This window comes from Typopeltis vanoorti, chromosome 11, assembly GCF_054136105.1.
Source record: "Typopeltis vanoorti isolate ZY-2024b chromosome 11, IOZ_Tvanoo_1.0, whole genome shotgun sequence".
Taxonomy (NCBI): Eukaryota; Metazoa; Arthropoda; class Arachnida; order Uropygi; family Thelyphonidae; genus Typopeltis; species Typopeltis vanoorti.
Window position 1 is genome coordinate 54,344,639 of NC_143559.1, and position 19,510 is coordinate 54,364,148.

Below are 19,510 nucleotides of genomic sequence, written 5' to 3' on the forward strand. Positions count from 1 at the left end.
GACTGCAACAATTCTACGGGACATATTCTCCCCAACAACTTACAATAGTGATCAATGAAAATTTTGGATCATTCTTCCTGTAGGCATGTGGGCTGTTGTGGGACAGACATCCCTCATCCGATGCTCCAATTCATCCTACAGATGTTCAGTAGGGTTGAGATCAGGGCTCTTTGGAGAGCAGCCAAGGGTGGTGATATTCATGTCCACAAACCATGCAATATGACACATTGCAATCTTGTTGAAAGAGAAGGTGGTCAGTTCCATAGAAATACCATAAGGTAGAAAGCATTGCATTCTCTAGAATGTTCAGATACCTCTTGGAGTTCATGTTTGTGGCACCACAGAATTCTGAGACCAAACCAGGAAAAACAGGACCATATAATCGCACTGCTGCCTCTGAATTTCATAGGTGGGGTTATGCACTCTGGTAAGTGATGTTCACCAGGCATCTGCCACACCTATCCATCTGCTTGGTAGAGGGTGTAGCATGATTCGTTGCTCCATAACACAGCTTTCCAAGCATTAAAGTTCTTTGCACCACTGAAGACAACGCTGCATGTTGGTTTGGGTGATGTGGGGCTTGCATATTGCAGTCCTACCTTGGAAGCCCATGTTGAGCCTTGGTTCTGAATGTTTTTGTGCAGATTCATGTTCCACTCAATGCCTGGAACTCCACATTCAACATGTCGACTGATGAATAGCGATTTTTATATATTATATATAAAAACCGCTTTTATATTTTATATATAAAAATATATATATAAAATATATATATATTTTTATATTTTATATATAACTATCACCCCACTGTGAGTAACACTTGCAGTTGACTCCCTGTACTTCCATCTCAGTATGGTATCACTGATTGTTGACCTAGGATGGCCCAATTTGTCAACAATTTGCCAAACAGATAAGCCTGCAAATGGTATCCTATCACAGCTCCTCTTTCAAACTCTGTCAATTCCCTTTCCACAGTGTGGACACAGTTGCACTGACTTGGGAGCATCATATTTCTTTAATGTATATTGACTACAAAAACGTGATGCGTTACATGGCATGATGCACCTTCCTCATGGGGGTATCCGTTCACTTCTTTCCAAGCATTGTGTATGTGTGTTATTGCACCTTCTATGGATCCCGCAGACTCATCATGGGAGGTTCATTCAACTGAAAACATATTTATCATACTGAATCTTAAAATCCTTAACACTTCTTGCATTAACAACACATTCTGGTGATGTGTTCCATTCACTGACAGTTCTTCACGTAAAAAAAAATTTACTCCTCATATCCCCTCTTCCTCACATTCTTGCATAACTTCCAGGGATGACCTCTGTTTTTTCCCCCCTCTTGCTTCTTGCTCTTTTTACAATCCCATCTGGATTAATCTGACAAAATCCTCTCCCTCACTTAAATGTCTCTATCATATCACCTCTTTTCCTTCTATTCATCAAATTCTGTAATCCATACAACCTCTCTATAGCCAGCATTCCAAAATCCTGATATTGTTTTAGATACTCATCTCTTGTCCAATGTTTCCACATCACATTGAAAACTAGATTACCACATTTGAGCACAACAGTACAAGTGTGGTCTGACTAGTGCTTTATATGGCACAACTACTTCCTTATCCCTACATGTTAGGGTACTTCTTATCTATAGCAGCATGATGTGCAGTCTTTGCAACAATTTTTTTTGAAGTTTGGAGGGCGTATTGCAACTCTGCAATAGGCCCTCCAAACTTCAGATTACCGATTAACCGTCACTCTCGAATCTGATCCACTTCCTGTAGTACAATACCATTTCTGCACTACAAAATGCAACACCTTGCATGTATTAATATTAAAACTATAACCCCACTTCTTTGTCGAAGTCAAGTCTATTCAGATCTTCCTGAAGGGAATTAACATCAGCAGTGCTACTTATAATTCTCCCTAACTTTGCATCATCAGCAAACAAGTGAAGATCCCCAGTCAACCCACATGATATATCATTTACAAACAAGTCAAACAGAAGGGACCCAAGAACAGACCCCTGGGGTGCACCTCTGGTTACCCTCCTTTTTTTGACCATCATACACAACTTGCTGGTATCGTTCAGAGAACCAATCTCCAATCCATCTAACCATTATACTATCTTTTCCCATCCTCTGCAGCTTGTACACTAACTTATATGGTAATCTATCAAATGCTTTTGCAAAGTCCAAAAATATCACTGTATATGATTTTCCCTTATCTAACACACTCATTACCTTATCATAAAATGCAAGTAAATTGCTAAAACAAGACCTACCCTTTACAAATTCATGCTGACCATCATAAAGAATGAATGATATAAGGGCTAGGGCGTACCCCTTAAGCGACGCGCAGCCACATCGCCCTACAGCTGTGAGAAGTGGACGAGGGCTACCGCATCAAGGGCGGGTGCGGTTAAAGAAGCGAGCCCAGCATGTGGAGAGGATGTTGCTAGTGGGAACACTGAATGTTGGAAGCATGACTGGAAGGGGAAGAGAGGTGGCAGACATGATGAGGAAGAGGAAGTTGGACATTTTATGTGTGCAGGAGACAAGGTGGAAAGGGGGAAAGGCAAAGGAACTGGGAGATGGATATAAATTGTTCTACTCTGGAGCGAATAACGAGGGAAGAAATGGTGTAGGAATTGTGGTGTGTGGCAGAATGAAGGGTGAAGTACTGGACGTGGGTAGAAGGTACGACAGGATCATGCGAATGAAATTGGGTCTTGGAGAAGAGCGGGTGGTCGTATTATGCGTATATGCCCTGCAAGTTGGTTGTACAGCAGAGGAAAAAGATGAGTTCTGGAATGTGTTAGATGAAGAAATGAGGGAATTGGAAGAAAATGAGATGGTGATTGTCGGAGGAGACTTGAACGGGCACATAGGAAGACAGAATAGAGACTGTGAAAGGGTGCATGGTGGCCACGGAGTGGGAATGATGAACCAGGAATGAGAGAGGGTTGTGGACTTTGCAGTAGCGTTTGATCTGGCAATTGTGAACTCATTTTTCTACAAGAGGGAAGAACATTTGATAACATTTAGAAGTGGTAACAACAGCTCACAAATTGACTACATTTTGACTAGAAGAAAACATCTTAAGGTTGTGACAAATTGTAAAGTAATTCCAACAGATCAAGTAGCACAACAACACTGACTGCTGTGCGCAGACTTTAAAATAAGATCGAAGATAAGAACTTCTGGTTGCCATGGGATGAAGACAATTAAGTGGTTTCGCTTAAAAGAGGAGAGTGTGAGGAATCGTTTTAGGGAGAGAGTGTTAGAGAGGATTTCGGATGGACTGGAAAGTGTACAAGATTGATGGAAACATAATTCAAAAGTAATTCTGAGCTGTGCAATCGAGGTGCTTGGTGAGACATCTGGAAAGATTAGAGAGCAGAAGGAGGGTTGGTGGTGGAATAATGATGTACAAGTGGCAGTGACAGCTAAGAGGAAGGCAAAGCAGAAGTGGGATGAGTCAAGAGTGGAAGAGGACTGAGAGGTGTACAAAGAGAGAAAGCAAGAAGCCAAGAGAATTGTGGCACAGGCGAAGGCCATGGCATATCAAGATCTGTATGATCAATTAGAAACAAAGGAAGGACAAAGGAAAATTTACCAACTAGCGAAATGTAGAAATAAAGCAGCTAAGGACATCTTACATGTGAGGCAGATCAAAGATGCTAAAGGAAGAGTATTATGGAGGGATGTGGACATAAGAAACAGATGGAAAATATACTTTGAGGGACTTTTGAATGAGGAAAATGCAAGGACTTACAGAGGAGATGGGCAGCTTTCTGAAGGGATGGTGTAGAACATCAGTAGAATGGAAGTGATGGAGGCCATGAAGAGGATGAGGAATGGAAAAGCGGTTGGCCCCGACAGAATTCCAGTGGAGGCATGGAAGGCACTGGGGAGGAAGAGGGAATTGACCTGCTGTGGGACCTGTTCATGAAAGTTTGCCAACAGGAAAATATACCCGAGGAATGGAGGGAGAGTACTCTTGTTCCCATCTACAAGGGTAAAGGGGATGCACAAGACTGTAAAAATTACAGAGGAATAAAGTTGATGTCCCACACAATGAAGATCCTAGAAAGGGTTCTTGATGGTAGATTGAGGAAGGAGGTGGAGATTGCAAAGGAACAATTTGGCTTCATGCCTGGTAGATCAACAACAGATGCTATCTTTGGATTACGACAGATGATGGAAAAATATCGAGAGAAACAAAGGGAGCTACATCTAGTATTTTTTGATCTGGAGAAAGCATATGATAGAGTGCCAAGGCAAGAAGTCTGGAGGTGTCTGAGGGAGAAGAAGGTGCCGGAGAAATATGTCAGGTTGGCACGGGAAATGTACAGAAATGTGAAGACAAGTGCTCGGACCTGTTTGGGACAGACAGAAAGTTTTCAAGTAACATTTGGCTTGCATCAAGGGTCAGCATTAAGTCCATTTCTGTTTAATATTGTGATGGAGGTGGTAACAGAGGAGGTGAGAGAAGATGCACCTTGGACAATGTTGTATGCAGATGACATCTTGCTGTGTGTAGATTCAAGAGAAGAAGCGGAAACTAAAAGTACTGGAAGAGAGAGGTATGAGACTGAGCAGAAGTAAGACAGAGTATATGTGTTGCTCAGTGGGTGGTGGCCAGGAGACAGATCTGGAGCTGGAAGGAAATGTCATCAGGAAGGTGAAAGACTTTAGATACTTAGGTTCAACAGTGGCAGAAGATGGAGGAGCTGAGAAGGAAGTGGGATGCAGGATACCAACGGGTTGGAGGGAGATGGCGGAGTGTTATGCGATAAGAGGATGCCGATCAATCTGAAAGGCAAAATTTATAGGACAGTAGTGAGGCCAGCTATGACATATGCTATAGAAACTGTGGCCCTGAGGAAAAATAACATCAGCAGGATGGAAGTAGCAGAGATGAGAATGCTTAGGTGGATGTGCGGTGTGACCAGAAAGGATCATCTGAGAAATGACTATGTCAGGGGAACAGTGAAAGTTACGAACTTAGGAGCGAAAATACAGGAGGCAAGGTTGAGATGGTTTGGTCATGTGATGAGGAGAGAGGACGAATATGTGGGAAGAAGGGTCATGGAGATGGATGTGCAAGGAAGGCGGAAGCGTGGGCGGCCAAAGAAGAGATGGAGGGAGCTGGTAGAAGAGGACTTGAAGATGAAAAACTTGGATGTGGTGACAGCCCAAGATGGGAAGGTGTGGAGGAGACTCATAACAGTGACCCCACTTAAGTGGGAGAAGCTGTAGAAGAAGAAGGGATCATAAAGAATGCTATGTCCATCAACCCAATCCTGTATTCTATTCCTAACTAATCTCTGCAAAACATTGACTACAACTGCAGTTATATAGACTGGTCTATAATTGGAAACTTCTGTCCTGGAACCATGTTTGTGAAGTGGTACTATTTTGCAGTACTTTAAACTGCAATACTTATTTTAAAGAACCAGGTCAAGAGCATAGCTAACTGTTGTGCACATTCCTTAAGAATATGTGGTGATATGTCATCCATTCTCACAGCCTTATTAACATATAACCCAATCAGTACCTGATACACTTCTGATTCTTTCACTTCCAGTTCTTCTAATACTTGAGGGTATATATTTATTGAAAAGTGACTTTGCAAACAGTGCATATATTTTTCAGAACTTTGTTTCAGAATTAAACAAGAGCTTACAAGAATACAATATTTAGCATTCATTATCTTGGTATTGCACTACATAAACTTGGTATTGCACTATATGGGACTGCATTCAGGAACTTGTAAATGCATCTTCTATTATGAATACACTAGTGTTTTAGTGTTAGTATTTTTTTACTGTAATTTTCAAATGTAATATTTAAAAGATAAATATCAGCTCCTGGGAAGTTCATGTCTTTTATGTACAATTCCAGTCAGTATAACACAAAAGTGGTACAATACAAAAAAGTATGATCACTTTTGAAACAACACCATTCATTGTTTTGCTACTTAGCTGGAAATAATGATGGATAGGTTTTCCTTTCTTTTAACATTTTCAGTTACCAAGCAGATTCTCTTTGACTCTCTTCTTTGATATTAAAAAGTAGTTTACATAAATATGAAATGACCAAAGTTATATTCTGCTGTACTTTCTTCTTTAGCAAAATGCCAACAACTTGAATTGTTGATTGAAAACTAGTAATGAAATCTGGAAAACTAGTAATGAAACTTTAATTGTAGGAGATAATACTACACCTGCAGATTACATAGGAGAATCTACACCTGCAGATTTTCGGACCAATCAACGGTCCGAAACTTGGAACATTCTTATTGAATTCTGAACCATCATACTGAGTTGGGGGGGGGGGTGCAGTGGAAACATACTTTGTCTTGTTTTCTAAGGTATGCTTATTTTAAAAATTTCCATTATTACAGTTCTGGATTTGGAATTTTGTAGTATAGGTAACCTTTCTTCCAGAAGTGCAGTATTACTAATCATCATCATCAAATTCCTGCCATGTACCCTCAAGGGGGTGTACAGGAAAAAAGTACTATATCATTACTAACTTCCTATCTACAATTTTCCTCCAAATCAGTCTGTTACTTGACAAGATTCCAAGATTATCAGATCTTACATTTCTATCGTCTAAGACACTTTGTACCGTATCAATCCACCTATATCTTGGTCTTCCTCTGGGTCGTTTTTCTGCCAACCTGGCAGAGAACACTTGTTTTGCTAATCTTTCCTCGCCCATTGTGTTCAAGTGACCATACCACCTGAGATTAGCTCTGCTAAAGCATTCCTGGATGCTGATAGTGTCAAGTTCTTTCCTAATATCCTCGTTTTTAATATGATATTGCCATGATGCTATCTATTCATGCCCCTATTCTTTCTCAGGACTCTCATATCTGTGGTCTCTAGTCTTTGGTCAAGTGTTTGACCCAGCTCTCAGATCCATAAGTTAAAATTGGTTTGAACACTGTCTTGTATACAGCTAATTTAGTGTTCTGACTAATTTCTCTCTTATTCCATATGAATGTATTCAGTTGACTTCCTACCATACCAGCTTTGTTGATTCTGTTGTCTATTTCCATATTTAATTTACCATCTCACTAAAAATCGTGCCTAAGTAGCTGAAATTTTTCACTTATTCCACAGGTTCTCAGTTCACAATGCAGTTGACATTTTCAACGATTCTGCCTATTTTCATTGTCTTTGTCTTTTTATTGCTGACCTTCATACCATATCTATTACGACAGCTATTCAATTTAGTCAGAGAATCTTGCAGACTTGTAGCGGAATTGTTTAGAAGTATAACATCGTCTGCATAAAGTAAAGCGCTGACATTAACATCTCCAATTTTTATATCATGTTTAATACCACTTTCCTTCATAATGTGGTCCATATAGATAATGAATAACAGAGGGGATAATGTACATCCTTGTCTCACACCAGATTTAACATTAAACCATCTTCCTGTACTTCCTTCAATTCTAACTGCTGACTTACAACTCAAATAAAGACTAAGTATTGCTTGATATAATGTCCCATTGACACCATATAACTGCAAAGTATTGAATAGCTTCTCTCTTGGCACTTTGTCATATGCCTTTTCCAAATCGACAAAACTTAAATACAGATCTTTGTCAAATTCCCATGATATCTCCACTATTTGTTGTAAAGTGAAGATCTGATCCTGACAGCCTCTATTTTGACCTGAATCCAGCTTGTTCTTCACCAAGCTTTTCTTCCACAATTCTTCTCAACTGTTTCTCAAGTATACTTGCATAGATCTTGCCAGGAACACTCAGTAGGGAAATACCTCTGTAATTCTCACATTCAGTTTTATTTCCCATTTTTATATATGGGTACTATGAGAGCTCTACTCCAATCATCAGGAATTTTTCCCTCTGCGTTGGCATTCTGAACTATGCAGTGCAGCCACTGCAAGACTTTTATACCACCATACTTCAGCATTTCTGGTCGATTATCATCTACTCCTGCTGCCTTTCCACATTTCAAGCCTTTAATGGCTTTTCTACTTCAAGTATGGATATGTATTCCTGACTGTATGCCTGTTGAGTGTTTTTTAGCACTGTGCTATCACTGCTCGTTTCATTTAGCAATTTTTCAAAGTAATTACTCCATACTTCAAGTATATCTTTTTCTCCTGTTTTCATGTCACCTTTATCATCTCTAACTCCTTTTACAGCACTCTTTCCTCCATTCCTAAGCTTCTTCAACAACCTCCAGAATATTTTGCTCCCTTCTTGATATTTATTTTCTATATTCTTGCCAAATTCGTCCCATGACTTTTGTTTAGCTAGTTTTACACTGTGTTTAGCTTTCTTACATTTGTCTCTGTATTCTCTAAGTGCACAAGCTGACTTATTTGCCAGGAACTTTTGATATGCTTTCTTCTTTTCGTTCACTGTTTCTTTAACTTCCTGTATCCACCACGGAGTTCTAATTTTTCTATCTTTGCAGACAACTTCACCACATGCCTCTCTAGCTGAATGAATCAGGGTTTTCTTCAAGGCTTGCCACTGAATCTCCAAGGGTTGGTTCCTGTTCTCAAACTCTTTCATTTTTTTCTTCAACAATCTTTGTGAATTTTAGTCAACAGTTCACATGTGAGAGCTGCTCAACTTTTATTCGCTTTAAAACTTTCTTACATGTTATTCTTTTCAATATGAAATTCAATATTATCCTGCTCAAGACTAAATAGTGATCACTTCAAATTTCAAATCCTCTGTACACTCTGGTGTCCTGCACCAGGGAGAAAACATCACTATCAACAATAACATAGTCAATGAGACTTTTCTTATTCCTAGCCTCTTCTCTCCATGTGAATTTGTGCACATTTTTATGTTGGAACATGGTGTTAGTAATAACCAGTCCATGTCCTGAGCAGAAATCCAACAGATATTTGCCATTATTATTAGCTTTGCTCTTTTCTCCAAATTTTCCCAAAATATTTTTGTATGTCTCACAATCATTTCCTACTCTGCTATTTAGATCCCTAACAAGGACCAACTTTTCATTTTTCATTGTGTCAGTGGCTTTTTCTATAGTCTCAAAAAATTCCTCCACTTCTACCTTAGAACCTTCTGTGGGACCACAGGCACAAATAAGTCTCAATGTTCAGTTCCCCATTCTCATATTTGCCCACATTACTCTACTTGAGACTGACTGCCATTCAAGAAGATTAGCCTCGTATTTTGTGTTGAATACTATGGCTACTTCTTCTTTTCCTTGATTGTCATTGCCTGAATATAACATTTTGTATTTATTGCTCAGAAAGATCTCACCAGTTTTGGTCTTTTTTGTTTCAGTCACCCCTATTATGTCGATCTGGTACTTATCTAATTCCTCAGCTAGCTCCATTTCTTTGCCATTCAGGCTTCTTATGTTAATAATACCGATCTTTAACTCTGGTGATGTTGAGTTGGGGTGTGCTTTCAGATTTGTTCCAGTAGCTGACGTTTCGCTGTTCGCCCTGGTTCCCTGGCGTAAACAACGGGGGACTTGTTTAACCGGGCGTTGCCCCAGCCAGCATGAAATTATGTCATGTTGTACTATCGTTTTGTATTTTGGTTTAAGCCAATAAGAATACAATTTGGTCGGCTAAATCCCATATTACAAGCCTATCCTCGTTCATTCAGTATCCAGGTAGATACCCAACAGGGTGCACCACGAGAAGGTGAGGATTGGACATTAGGTCAGAAGCTCTGGTCACTTCTCTGCATTTCTTTAAAGGCTATGTGGAGGTTTCCTCTCAGTCATACAGCTTTGACCCTTAAGCACCCCCGTTATTACTAAATTAGGTTCAAATTTATTATGTCTTGTGTTTAATTTTTAAATAAAACACAAGACATATTTTTGTATTCATGTAATCCAAATAAATCTGCTGCAGGTCTTCAAAACTCACTCTTGAACATAATTAAATAAATAATAAATTTGATATGACAAGCACGAAAATAGAAAATATCATATACATTCTGAGTAGTAATCCTGTAGATCAGGTAGCACATTTTAGACAGTTTTTAGTAACTATCAAATGAAGTATGGAAATTTTGAACTGATTATTACCACATCAATCTCGATATCAACTAGTCCAACATGGGAGGTCTCCACTCAGCTAACAACATATTGAACCTTAAACTCTTTAACATTCCCAGCATTCACTATGCATTTCGGCAATGTCTTCTGCTCACTCACAACTATTTTAAAAAAAATCTGCCCTTTGCATCCCTCTTCACCACACCTTCCAGAGATGGCCTCTAGTTTTTCCCTGTCACCTTCTACTCTTTTTATAATTCTTGCTGTGTCAGTCCAGTTAAATCCCCTCAGTAACCTAAATATCTTTGTAACACTTTTTCCACCTACTGGACTCTGCAATTTACATTTCCCTACCCTCTCCCCATTACCAGAATTCCATAGTCCTGATGTTGCCTTAGTTAGAAAAATGTGCCTTAGACAACCAAGGCACATTTTTCTTACGTTTCTAAGAAAAACAAAGAAATAGTGAACACCAAAGCAGATAAGGGGAATGCAACTGTGGTACTCAATCTTAATGACTACACAGGTAAGCTTAAGGCTTTACTATTAGATCGAGCCACTTACCTCCCTATTGAATACAATCCCACCAACTCTCAAATTAGAAAACTCCATAGGCTCCTTAAGACGGTCACTTCTTGTCCTGTGGAGATTACCAACAGACTAAAACCATATAACTCCAGACCCCCCCCCCTCCCCCGCATATATGGGCTCCCAAAAATACATAAAGAAAATGTGCGATTACGTCCCATAGTGAATGGCATTGATTCCCCCACTTACAAACTAGCCAAGCATTTAGCCAAAACGCTCTCACACTATACTGGCAACACACCATCACACATAAAAAAACTCAGTCCACTTCAAAGCCAGTATAGAAAACCCTACACGCCAACATAATGACATAATGGTCAGTTTTGACGTCTCCTCCTTATTCACAAATGTCCCCCTCAAAGAAACCTTGGAGCTAATCCAAGCTAAATTTCCTCCCGATATCTCAGCCCTGTTTCAGTTTACAATGAACTCAGGCTATTTTGTTTGGCAGGAAAAATTCTAGAAATAGATAGAGGGAACAGCCATGGGTTCGCCACTTTCCCCACCCTTGGCCAACTTCTTTATGGAGACTTTTGAAGAGAAAGCCTTAAACTCAGCCCCACAAAAACCTACCATATGGCTTCACTACATTGATGATGTGTTCGCTATTTGGCCACATGGCCCGGATTCACTCCTCTCCTTCCTAACACACTTAAACAACCAACACCCTAGAATCAAGTTCACCCTGGAAAAAGAGAAAAACAATAACCTCCCCTTCCTAGACACACTAGTCACCCGCCAACCTGATGGAACCTTGGTTTTCTCAGTTTATAGAAAACCCACACATACAGGCAGATACATTCACCAACAATCCCATCACCCCCCCCCCCCTCTCAACAATATGGAGTTATTAAGACACTATTCATCAGGGCAAAAATAATCTGTTCAAATGATCAAGCCCTAACCACTGAACTAAATCACATCCGCGACACTTTCTCAGCCAATGGCTCCCCCCCCCCCCAAAAAAAAGAATCCAAAAAATACTTAAACCAGTTATCCACAACCCCCCTCCCCCCCCCTCACAAAAAAGATTACTCTAAATCCATCACCATTCCCTACATCCCAGGCACCTCGGAAAAAATCAACAAAATCTTAAAAAAAACATGACCTGACCACTTGTTACAGACCATATAGAAAATTGGCATCCCTTATCCGATCCACTGAAGACCAACCACTCCCCCTAGACCTACCTGGTGTATACCAGGTCCCTTGCAGCTGTAAATTGTCCTACTTTGGCCAAACAAGCAGGACAGCAAATATCAGAATCTCAGAACACAAGGATTACATCCGATTTCACCAGTACAGCCATTCTGGGCTTGCAGAGCCCAGAATTCATACTCGCCACAGAATAAAGATGGAAGAAAGCCACAGTAATACACTGCAGCAAGTTCAAATATAAAAGACTATTCATGGAATCAGCTTCAGCCCTTAGGAACATGCCCAACCTCAACAAATTTGGATGCATGAGACTGCCCCAAATTTGGGAAACATTTATCAGAAGAACCTCAGCCCAAAGGCCAAGAACTACCAATATAGCCCACCAGGGGGCACCATCAGGGCTTTAGGAAAATGGTAGCTTCCTAGCTTCGGTTCTCATTTGCTGTTATGTAGTACTTGCGTGCACTTGTCTTTGTATTAAGTTCCCAAGAAGATGGCAACGTGACGTTTGCCGAAATATCGGAAAGTATATATTAAAGTTTATTTAATTTATGTTTCTAGTATACACTGTCAATTCTTTAATTATTAGTTACCATGTTATTCATTCAGTACCTAGTGGATACCTAATAGCACTGTTTGCCAGATGAAGGTGAAGATTGGACATTAAGTCAAAAGCACCAGTCAGTTCTCTACATTCCTTAAAGGTAATATGGAGGTTACCATATTACCTTTAAGAGAGGGGAGAATATTAGTTTAAAGTGTTTGATATTTTTCTGATCTGCTAGGAATTGTAGCCATTAGCTAAGATGTATCATGTATGTGGTTAAGTTCATTTAATGAACTTTTTATTTCAGGTCATTAAATTAAAAAGTATATACCATGCAATTCTAGGCATGGTGTAGATCAGTGGTCACCAAAGTGGTCGATATCGACCCCCAGGGGTCGATATAACATTGTTAGGGGTCAATAGAAAAATATAAGACATCATTGTATGGGTAATATTTAATTCGGTTAATTTGGATTACCTCCATCCTAAATGATAACGATGCAATTAAGAGTGAATCGTGGGAACAGTGATATGAATAGGACTTATAAGATGGAGCAAGGTCATGAAAATAGTTACGGAGGCCAATCAAGTAGGCCAAAATGACGTATTTACCAGTAAACGGATGAAGTGGTTCCTGCCCGGCCGGTCCGGCGGGAGCGAGATTGCAACACATGCGCGGTTCTTATTTACTTATACTTACATGTATTCGATCCCAGTCTTATTTTTTGCACATTGACATACAAGTGAGCGTTAATGTTCTAAAATTCATCAACATATTATAATTGAATCGTTATTTATTCGCAAACTAAACTTCTCTATGTTGAAGAGTTGAGCAGGACTGGTAGTAATACCAGTGATATTACTAGTCATAGTAGTAGTAATAGTAATATAATAATACATACTATACTATACATACAATAAACACTGTAACTATAAAATAAACAATCTAAAAACTCACATAAGCATCTTTTTTTGCTTGTCCTATTATAATTACATAATAGTAAAATAGAGGGGGGTCAATAAAAAGTCAGGAGACTCTTGAAGGGGTCGACGGTCAAAGAAATTTGGCGACCCCTGGTGTAGATGCTAGGCCTAGAATTGCTTGGTGTCTACCAAGTGCTCTGTATAATCTTCCTGCTATGGGCCATACAGGCAGGACAACCAATATCAGTCTTCAAAAACAGACTTCTGTGTTGCTCAGAATTTATAGACTATACTTTAGACACCCACCAGAGGGTATACTGGGAATAGAAGATAGATAGATGATATAATGTGAGGATATAAGGGCCACCCTACTTCAGTGAAGCAAATAAAAGTATGAACAAAAATCTCAGAATTTGTGCTCTGCCTTAAGCTATCCAAACTTCACCAAATTTGGATGTGTCAGTGCCACACATCTGGGAAATGCTCATCCTGAGACCATCAGCCTGGCAGCCAAAGCAGCTAATCAAGTTGCTTTCGTTAATTAGCTCACTTTAGCATTTTATGGCTGTCTTTGTTTCTGTACTCCAGTCTCACTTACCCATCTAATACTTAATTTCAAATATCTTTATTTGTGTATTGTTCCCCGGGATAAGACAGTTTGTCTTTGGAAAAATATATGAAATACTAATTAAATTATTTTAGTTAAATCATCTGTGTTGTAACCTTTTTTGAAAGTACCAATCACACTGTTTTTGCTGGAAATCAAAAATTGAAATACAAGGCATCACAACAGATTTGTTATAGTACTTAATATATTTTTATAGATGTCATCTTTAGATAGTTCTTTATATTAAATATTTACATTTAAAAGAGCTTCTTTCATTTGTCTTTTACATTTATATTATGTAAAAGGTTTGCTGCATTCACATTTAAAATAACTTTTTCAATTGTTATATATTCCTTTAATGTACATCTAATGGATCCTTATTTTTTTATAGGTGATGGATGAAGCTAAGGATAGTGTGACTTCAGTATGTGTGTCTGACCACGAGATTGTATCTGGATCTCTCGACTCTTGTGTGAGAATTTATGACTTACGGAAAGGAGAAATGTATAGCAATCAGCTTTGTGGTATGTGTAGTTTTTTTATGTTGGTTTTCTGTTAATGTTTTGCATTTAATAAATTGTTAATTTTCCAGTTTGATCTGCCTATACTACCCATCTGTTTCTGAGAGTGAATTTCACTGCCTCATGTCTTGTGGAGAAATATTTATTGCCTCCCCCCCCCACTCACCAAGTCCTGGTCCTTTGTTTCAATCATCTTTGCTTTCAGTATTTGGTTCACCAGTATCTTATTGTTGTATTTTCATATCACCTCAGATTTTTTTCTGGTTGCATGTTCTTTTATATTGATCACGTCAAGTTACTATTTAGAAGCCTTCATCTTTTATATGTGAATTGATGCCTTTAATGGTTTTCTGTTAATATAGCGGTGTTCAAAACTAAGGACGAACTACATTTTTAGCTGTATAAGAAAACATTTTCATGACTACAGCCAAATGTGAACATAAATTTATTGCCACCATATTAATAAAATACATTACACAAAAAACATGTTATAAATTTTGTACAAATTAAATTGAAATACGTTTTTCGCAAAAGTTGCAAATTTTCTGAGGGCATAGTTGAGGAATTAATTAACACAAAACTATGCAGAGATATTTCAGTATGGAATATGTCCACCCCAAACTGTGATGCAGCTCTCACAATGTTGTACCATGCTTAGCACCAAGTGATTCACGAGTGAGACCAACTGGCCTACTCCTTCTTCATAAGGCCCTTGTTTGTTTCCTGGAGGGAAATTTCAAATAGCAATGCATCTCCCTATTATATCCCAAACATGCTCTATGGGGTTGACGTCTGGGTAGCCTGCTAGCCACTTAATTCGATTAATATCCTCAGTCTCCAGAAGTATCTCTGCTGCTCGTATATGGTGTGTCATTGTCACCCATAAAAATGAATTTTTCACCTACAGCACCATGGAACAGTTGAACATGGTGTTGAAGAACTTCGTTGCAATTCTAGTCAGTCCCTTTGGCCAGAACTTGATCTGAGTGTGTCCATTAGGCATAATGCCTCCCTGTACCATGATCCTAGCACTGTTGTATCTATTCCTTTCAAGATGGTAAGCAGTACCACTTTCATGCTAGATCAAGCATTATCTGGAATCAGTGGAAAGACTAAAACGACTCATCTGTAAAGAAATAAAGATAGATATTTTAAACTGAATAACAATGAATCAACAGTACCTGTTGGAACGAAATGTAAGAGTTATTTTTCTGTGATCAAGAATATACTCTCTTTTTTTTAATAAGAATAAAGCAACTGAATAACTGGAATACTAATTACTTCAGATTAAATTCCTTACAAATACTGAAACTTTAGTTTGTGGATTGGAACATTTTATGCCAAATAACCATCAGTCTGTTTTATATACATTGTGACATGTCTTATAAGCATTAAAGAGACATTTTACTTGTGTCTCTTTAATGTCCAAAATTTTATGTGCAATGTTTTAATCTATGTTTGTTTGACTTACTAGGTATTTATTAAATACCAAGTAATGGTATTTAATAATTTTTTTTTTTTATAAGTTTCAGAAAGGAAATACCGTGAGTAGACATATTACTAACTATTATAATAACGGAATTAACTCACATAAATTATTCTATATTTAGAATTTTAATATGAGTATCACAGGCATCATCAGTACAGGTACAAGGCTAATTAAACAATAACTGTTATATTCACAAAGCACCACCAAGTAGCTAAGGTTAAATTTCCTAAATTTATTTAATTATTATTATTTATTTATTTATTTTTAATAAATTAAATTTAATTATTTAGTTATTTAATTATTAAATAATTATTTAATTATTCAATTATAATAATTTTATTTATTTATTTTTTTGGGGGGGGGGAATTTGGGAAAATTTGGAGAAAAGAGCAAAGCTAATAATAATGGCAAATATCTGTTGGATTTCTGCTCAGGACATGGACTGGTTATTACTAACACCATGTTCCAACATAAAAATGTGCACAAATTCACATGGAGAGAAGAGGCTAGGAATAAGAAAAGTCTCATTGACTCTGTTATTGTTGATAGTGATGTTTTCTCCCTGGTGCAGGACACCAGAGTGTACAGAGGATTTGAAGTTGGAAGTGATCACTATTTAGTCTTGAGCAGGATAAAATTGAATTTCATATTGAAAAGAATAACATGTAAGAAAGTTTTAAAGCGAATAAAAGTTGCGCAGCTCTCAGATGTGAACTGTAGACTAAAATACAGAAAGATTATTGAAAAGAAAAGGAAAGAGTTTGAGAACAGGAATCAAACCTTGGAGATTCAGTGGCAAACTCTGAAGAAAACATTGATTGATTCTGCCAGAGAGGCATGTGGTGAGGTTGTGTGCAAGGATAAAAAAATCAGAACTCCCTGGTGGACACAGGAAGTTAAAGAGGCAGTGAAGGAAAAGAAGAAAGCATATCAAAAGTTCCTGGCAAATAAGTCAGCTTTTACTCTTATAGAATACAGAGACAAATGTAAGAAAGCTAAACAGTGTGTAAAACTAGCTAAACAAAAGTTATGGGAGCACTTTGGCAAGAATATAGAAAATAAATATCAAGAAGGTGGCAAAATATTTTGGAGGTTGTTGAAGAAGCTTAGGAATGGAGGAAAGAATGCTGTAAAATTAGTTAGAGATGATAAAAGTGACATAGAAAAAGATATCCTTGAAGTATAGAGTAATTACTTTGAAAAACTGCTAAATGAAACAAGCAGTGATGACAGCACAGTGATAAAAAAACACTGACCAGGCATGCAGTCAGGAATACATATCCATACTTGAAGTAGAAAAAGCCATCAAATGCTTGAAATGTGGAAAGGCAGCAGGAGTAGATGATATTCGACCAGAAATGCTGAAGTATGGTGGTATAAGAGTCTTACAGTGGTTGCACTGCATAGTTCAGAAAGCCTGGACAGAAGGACGAATTCCCAGTGATTGGAGTAGAGCTCTCATAGTACCCATATATAAAAAGGGAAATAAAACTGAATGTGAGAATTACAGAGGTATTTCCCTACTGAGTGTTCCTGGCAAGATCTATGCCAGTATACTTGAGAAACGGTTGAGAAGAATTGTGGAAGAAAAGCTTGGTGAAGAACAAGCTGGATTCAGGCCAAATAGAGACTGTCAGGATCAGATCTTCACTTTACGACAAATAGTCGAGAAAGCATGGGAATATAACAAAGATCTGTATTTAAGTTTTGTCGATTTGGAAAAGGCATATGACAAGGTGCCAAGAGAGAAGCTATTCAATACGCTGCAGTTATATGGTGTCAATGGGGCATTATATCAAGCAATACTTAGTCTTTATTTGAATTGTAAGTCAGCAGTTAGAATTGAAGGAAGTACAGGAAGATGGTTTAATGTTAAATCTGGTTTGAGACAAGGATGTACATTATCCCCTCTGTTATTCATTATCTATATGGATCACATTCTGAAGGAAAGTGGTATTAAACCTGATATCAAAATTGGAGATGTTAATGTCAGCTATTTGCTTTATGCGGATGATGTTATACTTCTAAATAAATCCGCTACAAGTCTGCAAGATTCTCTGACTAAATTGAATAGCTGTTGTAATAGATATGGTATGAAGGTCAGAAATAAAAAGACAAAGACAATGAAAATAGGCAGAATCATTGAAATTGTCAACTGTGTTGTGAATGGAGAACCTGTGGAACAAGTAAAACATTTCAGCTACTTAGGCACAATTTTTACTGAAGATGGTAAATTAAATATAGAAATAGACAACAGAATCAGCAAAGCTGGTATGGTGGGAAGTCAATTGAATAAATTCATATGGAATAAGAGAGAAATTAGTCGGAACACTAAATTAGCTGTATACAAGACTGTGTTCAAACCAGTTTTAACTTATGGATCTGAGAGCTGGGTCAGAAGTAAAACACTTGACCAAAGACTAGAGATCACAGATATGAGAGTCCTGAGAAAGATTAGAGGCGTGAACAGATGGCATCAATGGCAATATGATATTAAAAATGAGGATATTAGGAAAGAACTTGACATTGTCAGCATCCAGGAATGCGTTAGCAGAGCTAATCTCAGGTGGTATGGTCACTTAAATAGAATGGGAGAGGAAAGATTAGCAAAACAAGTGTTCTCTGCCAGGTTGGCAGGAAAACGGCCCAGAGGAAGACCAAGATATAGGTGGATTGATACGGTACAAAGTGCCTTAGACGATAGAAATATAAGTTCTGATAATGTTGGAGTCTTGACAAGTAACAGACTGATTTGGAGGAAAATTGTAGATAGGAAGTTAGTAATGATGTAATTTTTTCATGTAGTACTGTCGTATCCTGTACACCCCTTGAGGGTACATGGCAGGAATTTGATGATGATGATGATTTTTTTTTTTGATTTTTTTTTTATAAATATATATATGTGTATACAATTATGTTAGAAAAAATTTGCTGCTTTATAAAGTACTATCTCCCACAAGGGGAAAAGCTCTAGACCATCGGATCTGTTTAGGTTAGGGGAGTGAAGTAATGTTTCACATGTTTCTTTGTATAGCCGTTCCATTAGGAACTGACTTTTGTGAATGAATTTTATCTTGTTCCACTTAACTCTATGTCTGGTGTTGATGGCATGTTCTGCAATTCCTGACTGTTCGGGTTCAAGGTACTGGATGTACGACTGGTGTTCTTCTAACCGGACCTGAGCAAATCTTCCTGTTTGTCCGAAATATGATAATCCACAACAGCAAGGAATCTGGTAGACACCTGGATTGCTGAGATGTGGGAGCTTGTCCTTTGGAGACATTAGGAATGTGGAGATTTTTCTGATGGGTCGAAAAGCCACACAGATATTTAGTGGTTTTAGCACCTTAGCTATGCATTCACTAACCCCGTGTACATAGGGGATAGGTATACTTGTAGGTTCATCTGTATTTGAAGAGGATGCTGGAGCAAGACTACTTAAAGCTCTTTTTATGAAGGACTTTTTATAGCCACTGGATATGAAGGAGGAATTAATATACTGTAATTCTTTTTGTAAAAGTTCTTCTGAAGAACAAAAGGAGTTGGCCCTATGAACTAGTGTTTTTATAGTACCTGCCTTTTGGCTGGGATGGTGATGTGATTCAGCATGGATGTACTGGCCTGTATGA

The 19,510-nt window shown here is 38.1% G+C and overlaps 1 protein-coding gene across 3 annotated transcripts in view; it reads left to right on the forward strand.

Moving 5' to 3' along the window:
• The window catches only part of LOC150101590 (WD repeat domain-containing protein 83-like), a 141,927-nt gene that overhangs the window by 50,280 nt on the left and 72,137 nt on the right, over nt 1–19,510 (forward strand). For all 3 annotated transcript variants that reach the window (XM_090400397.1, XM_090400400.1, XM_090400399.1), the window contains one exon: nt 14,263–14,395. In XM_090400397.1, coding sequence (XP_090256523.1) covers nt 14,263–14,395 — 133 coding nt within the window. The remainder of the gene's footprint in view (nt 1–14,262; nt 14,396–19,510) is intronic.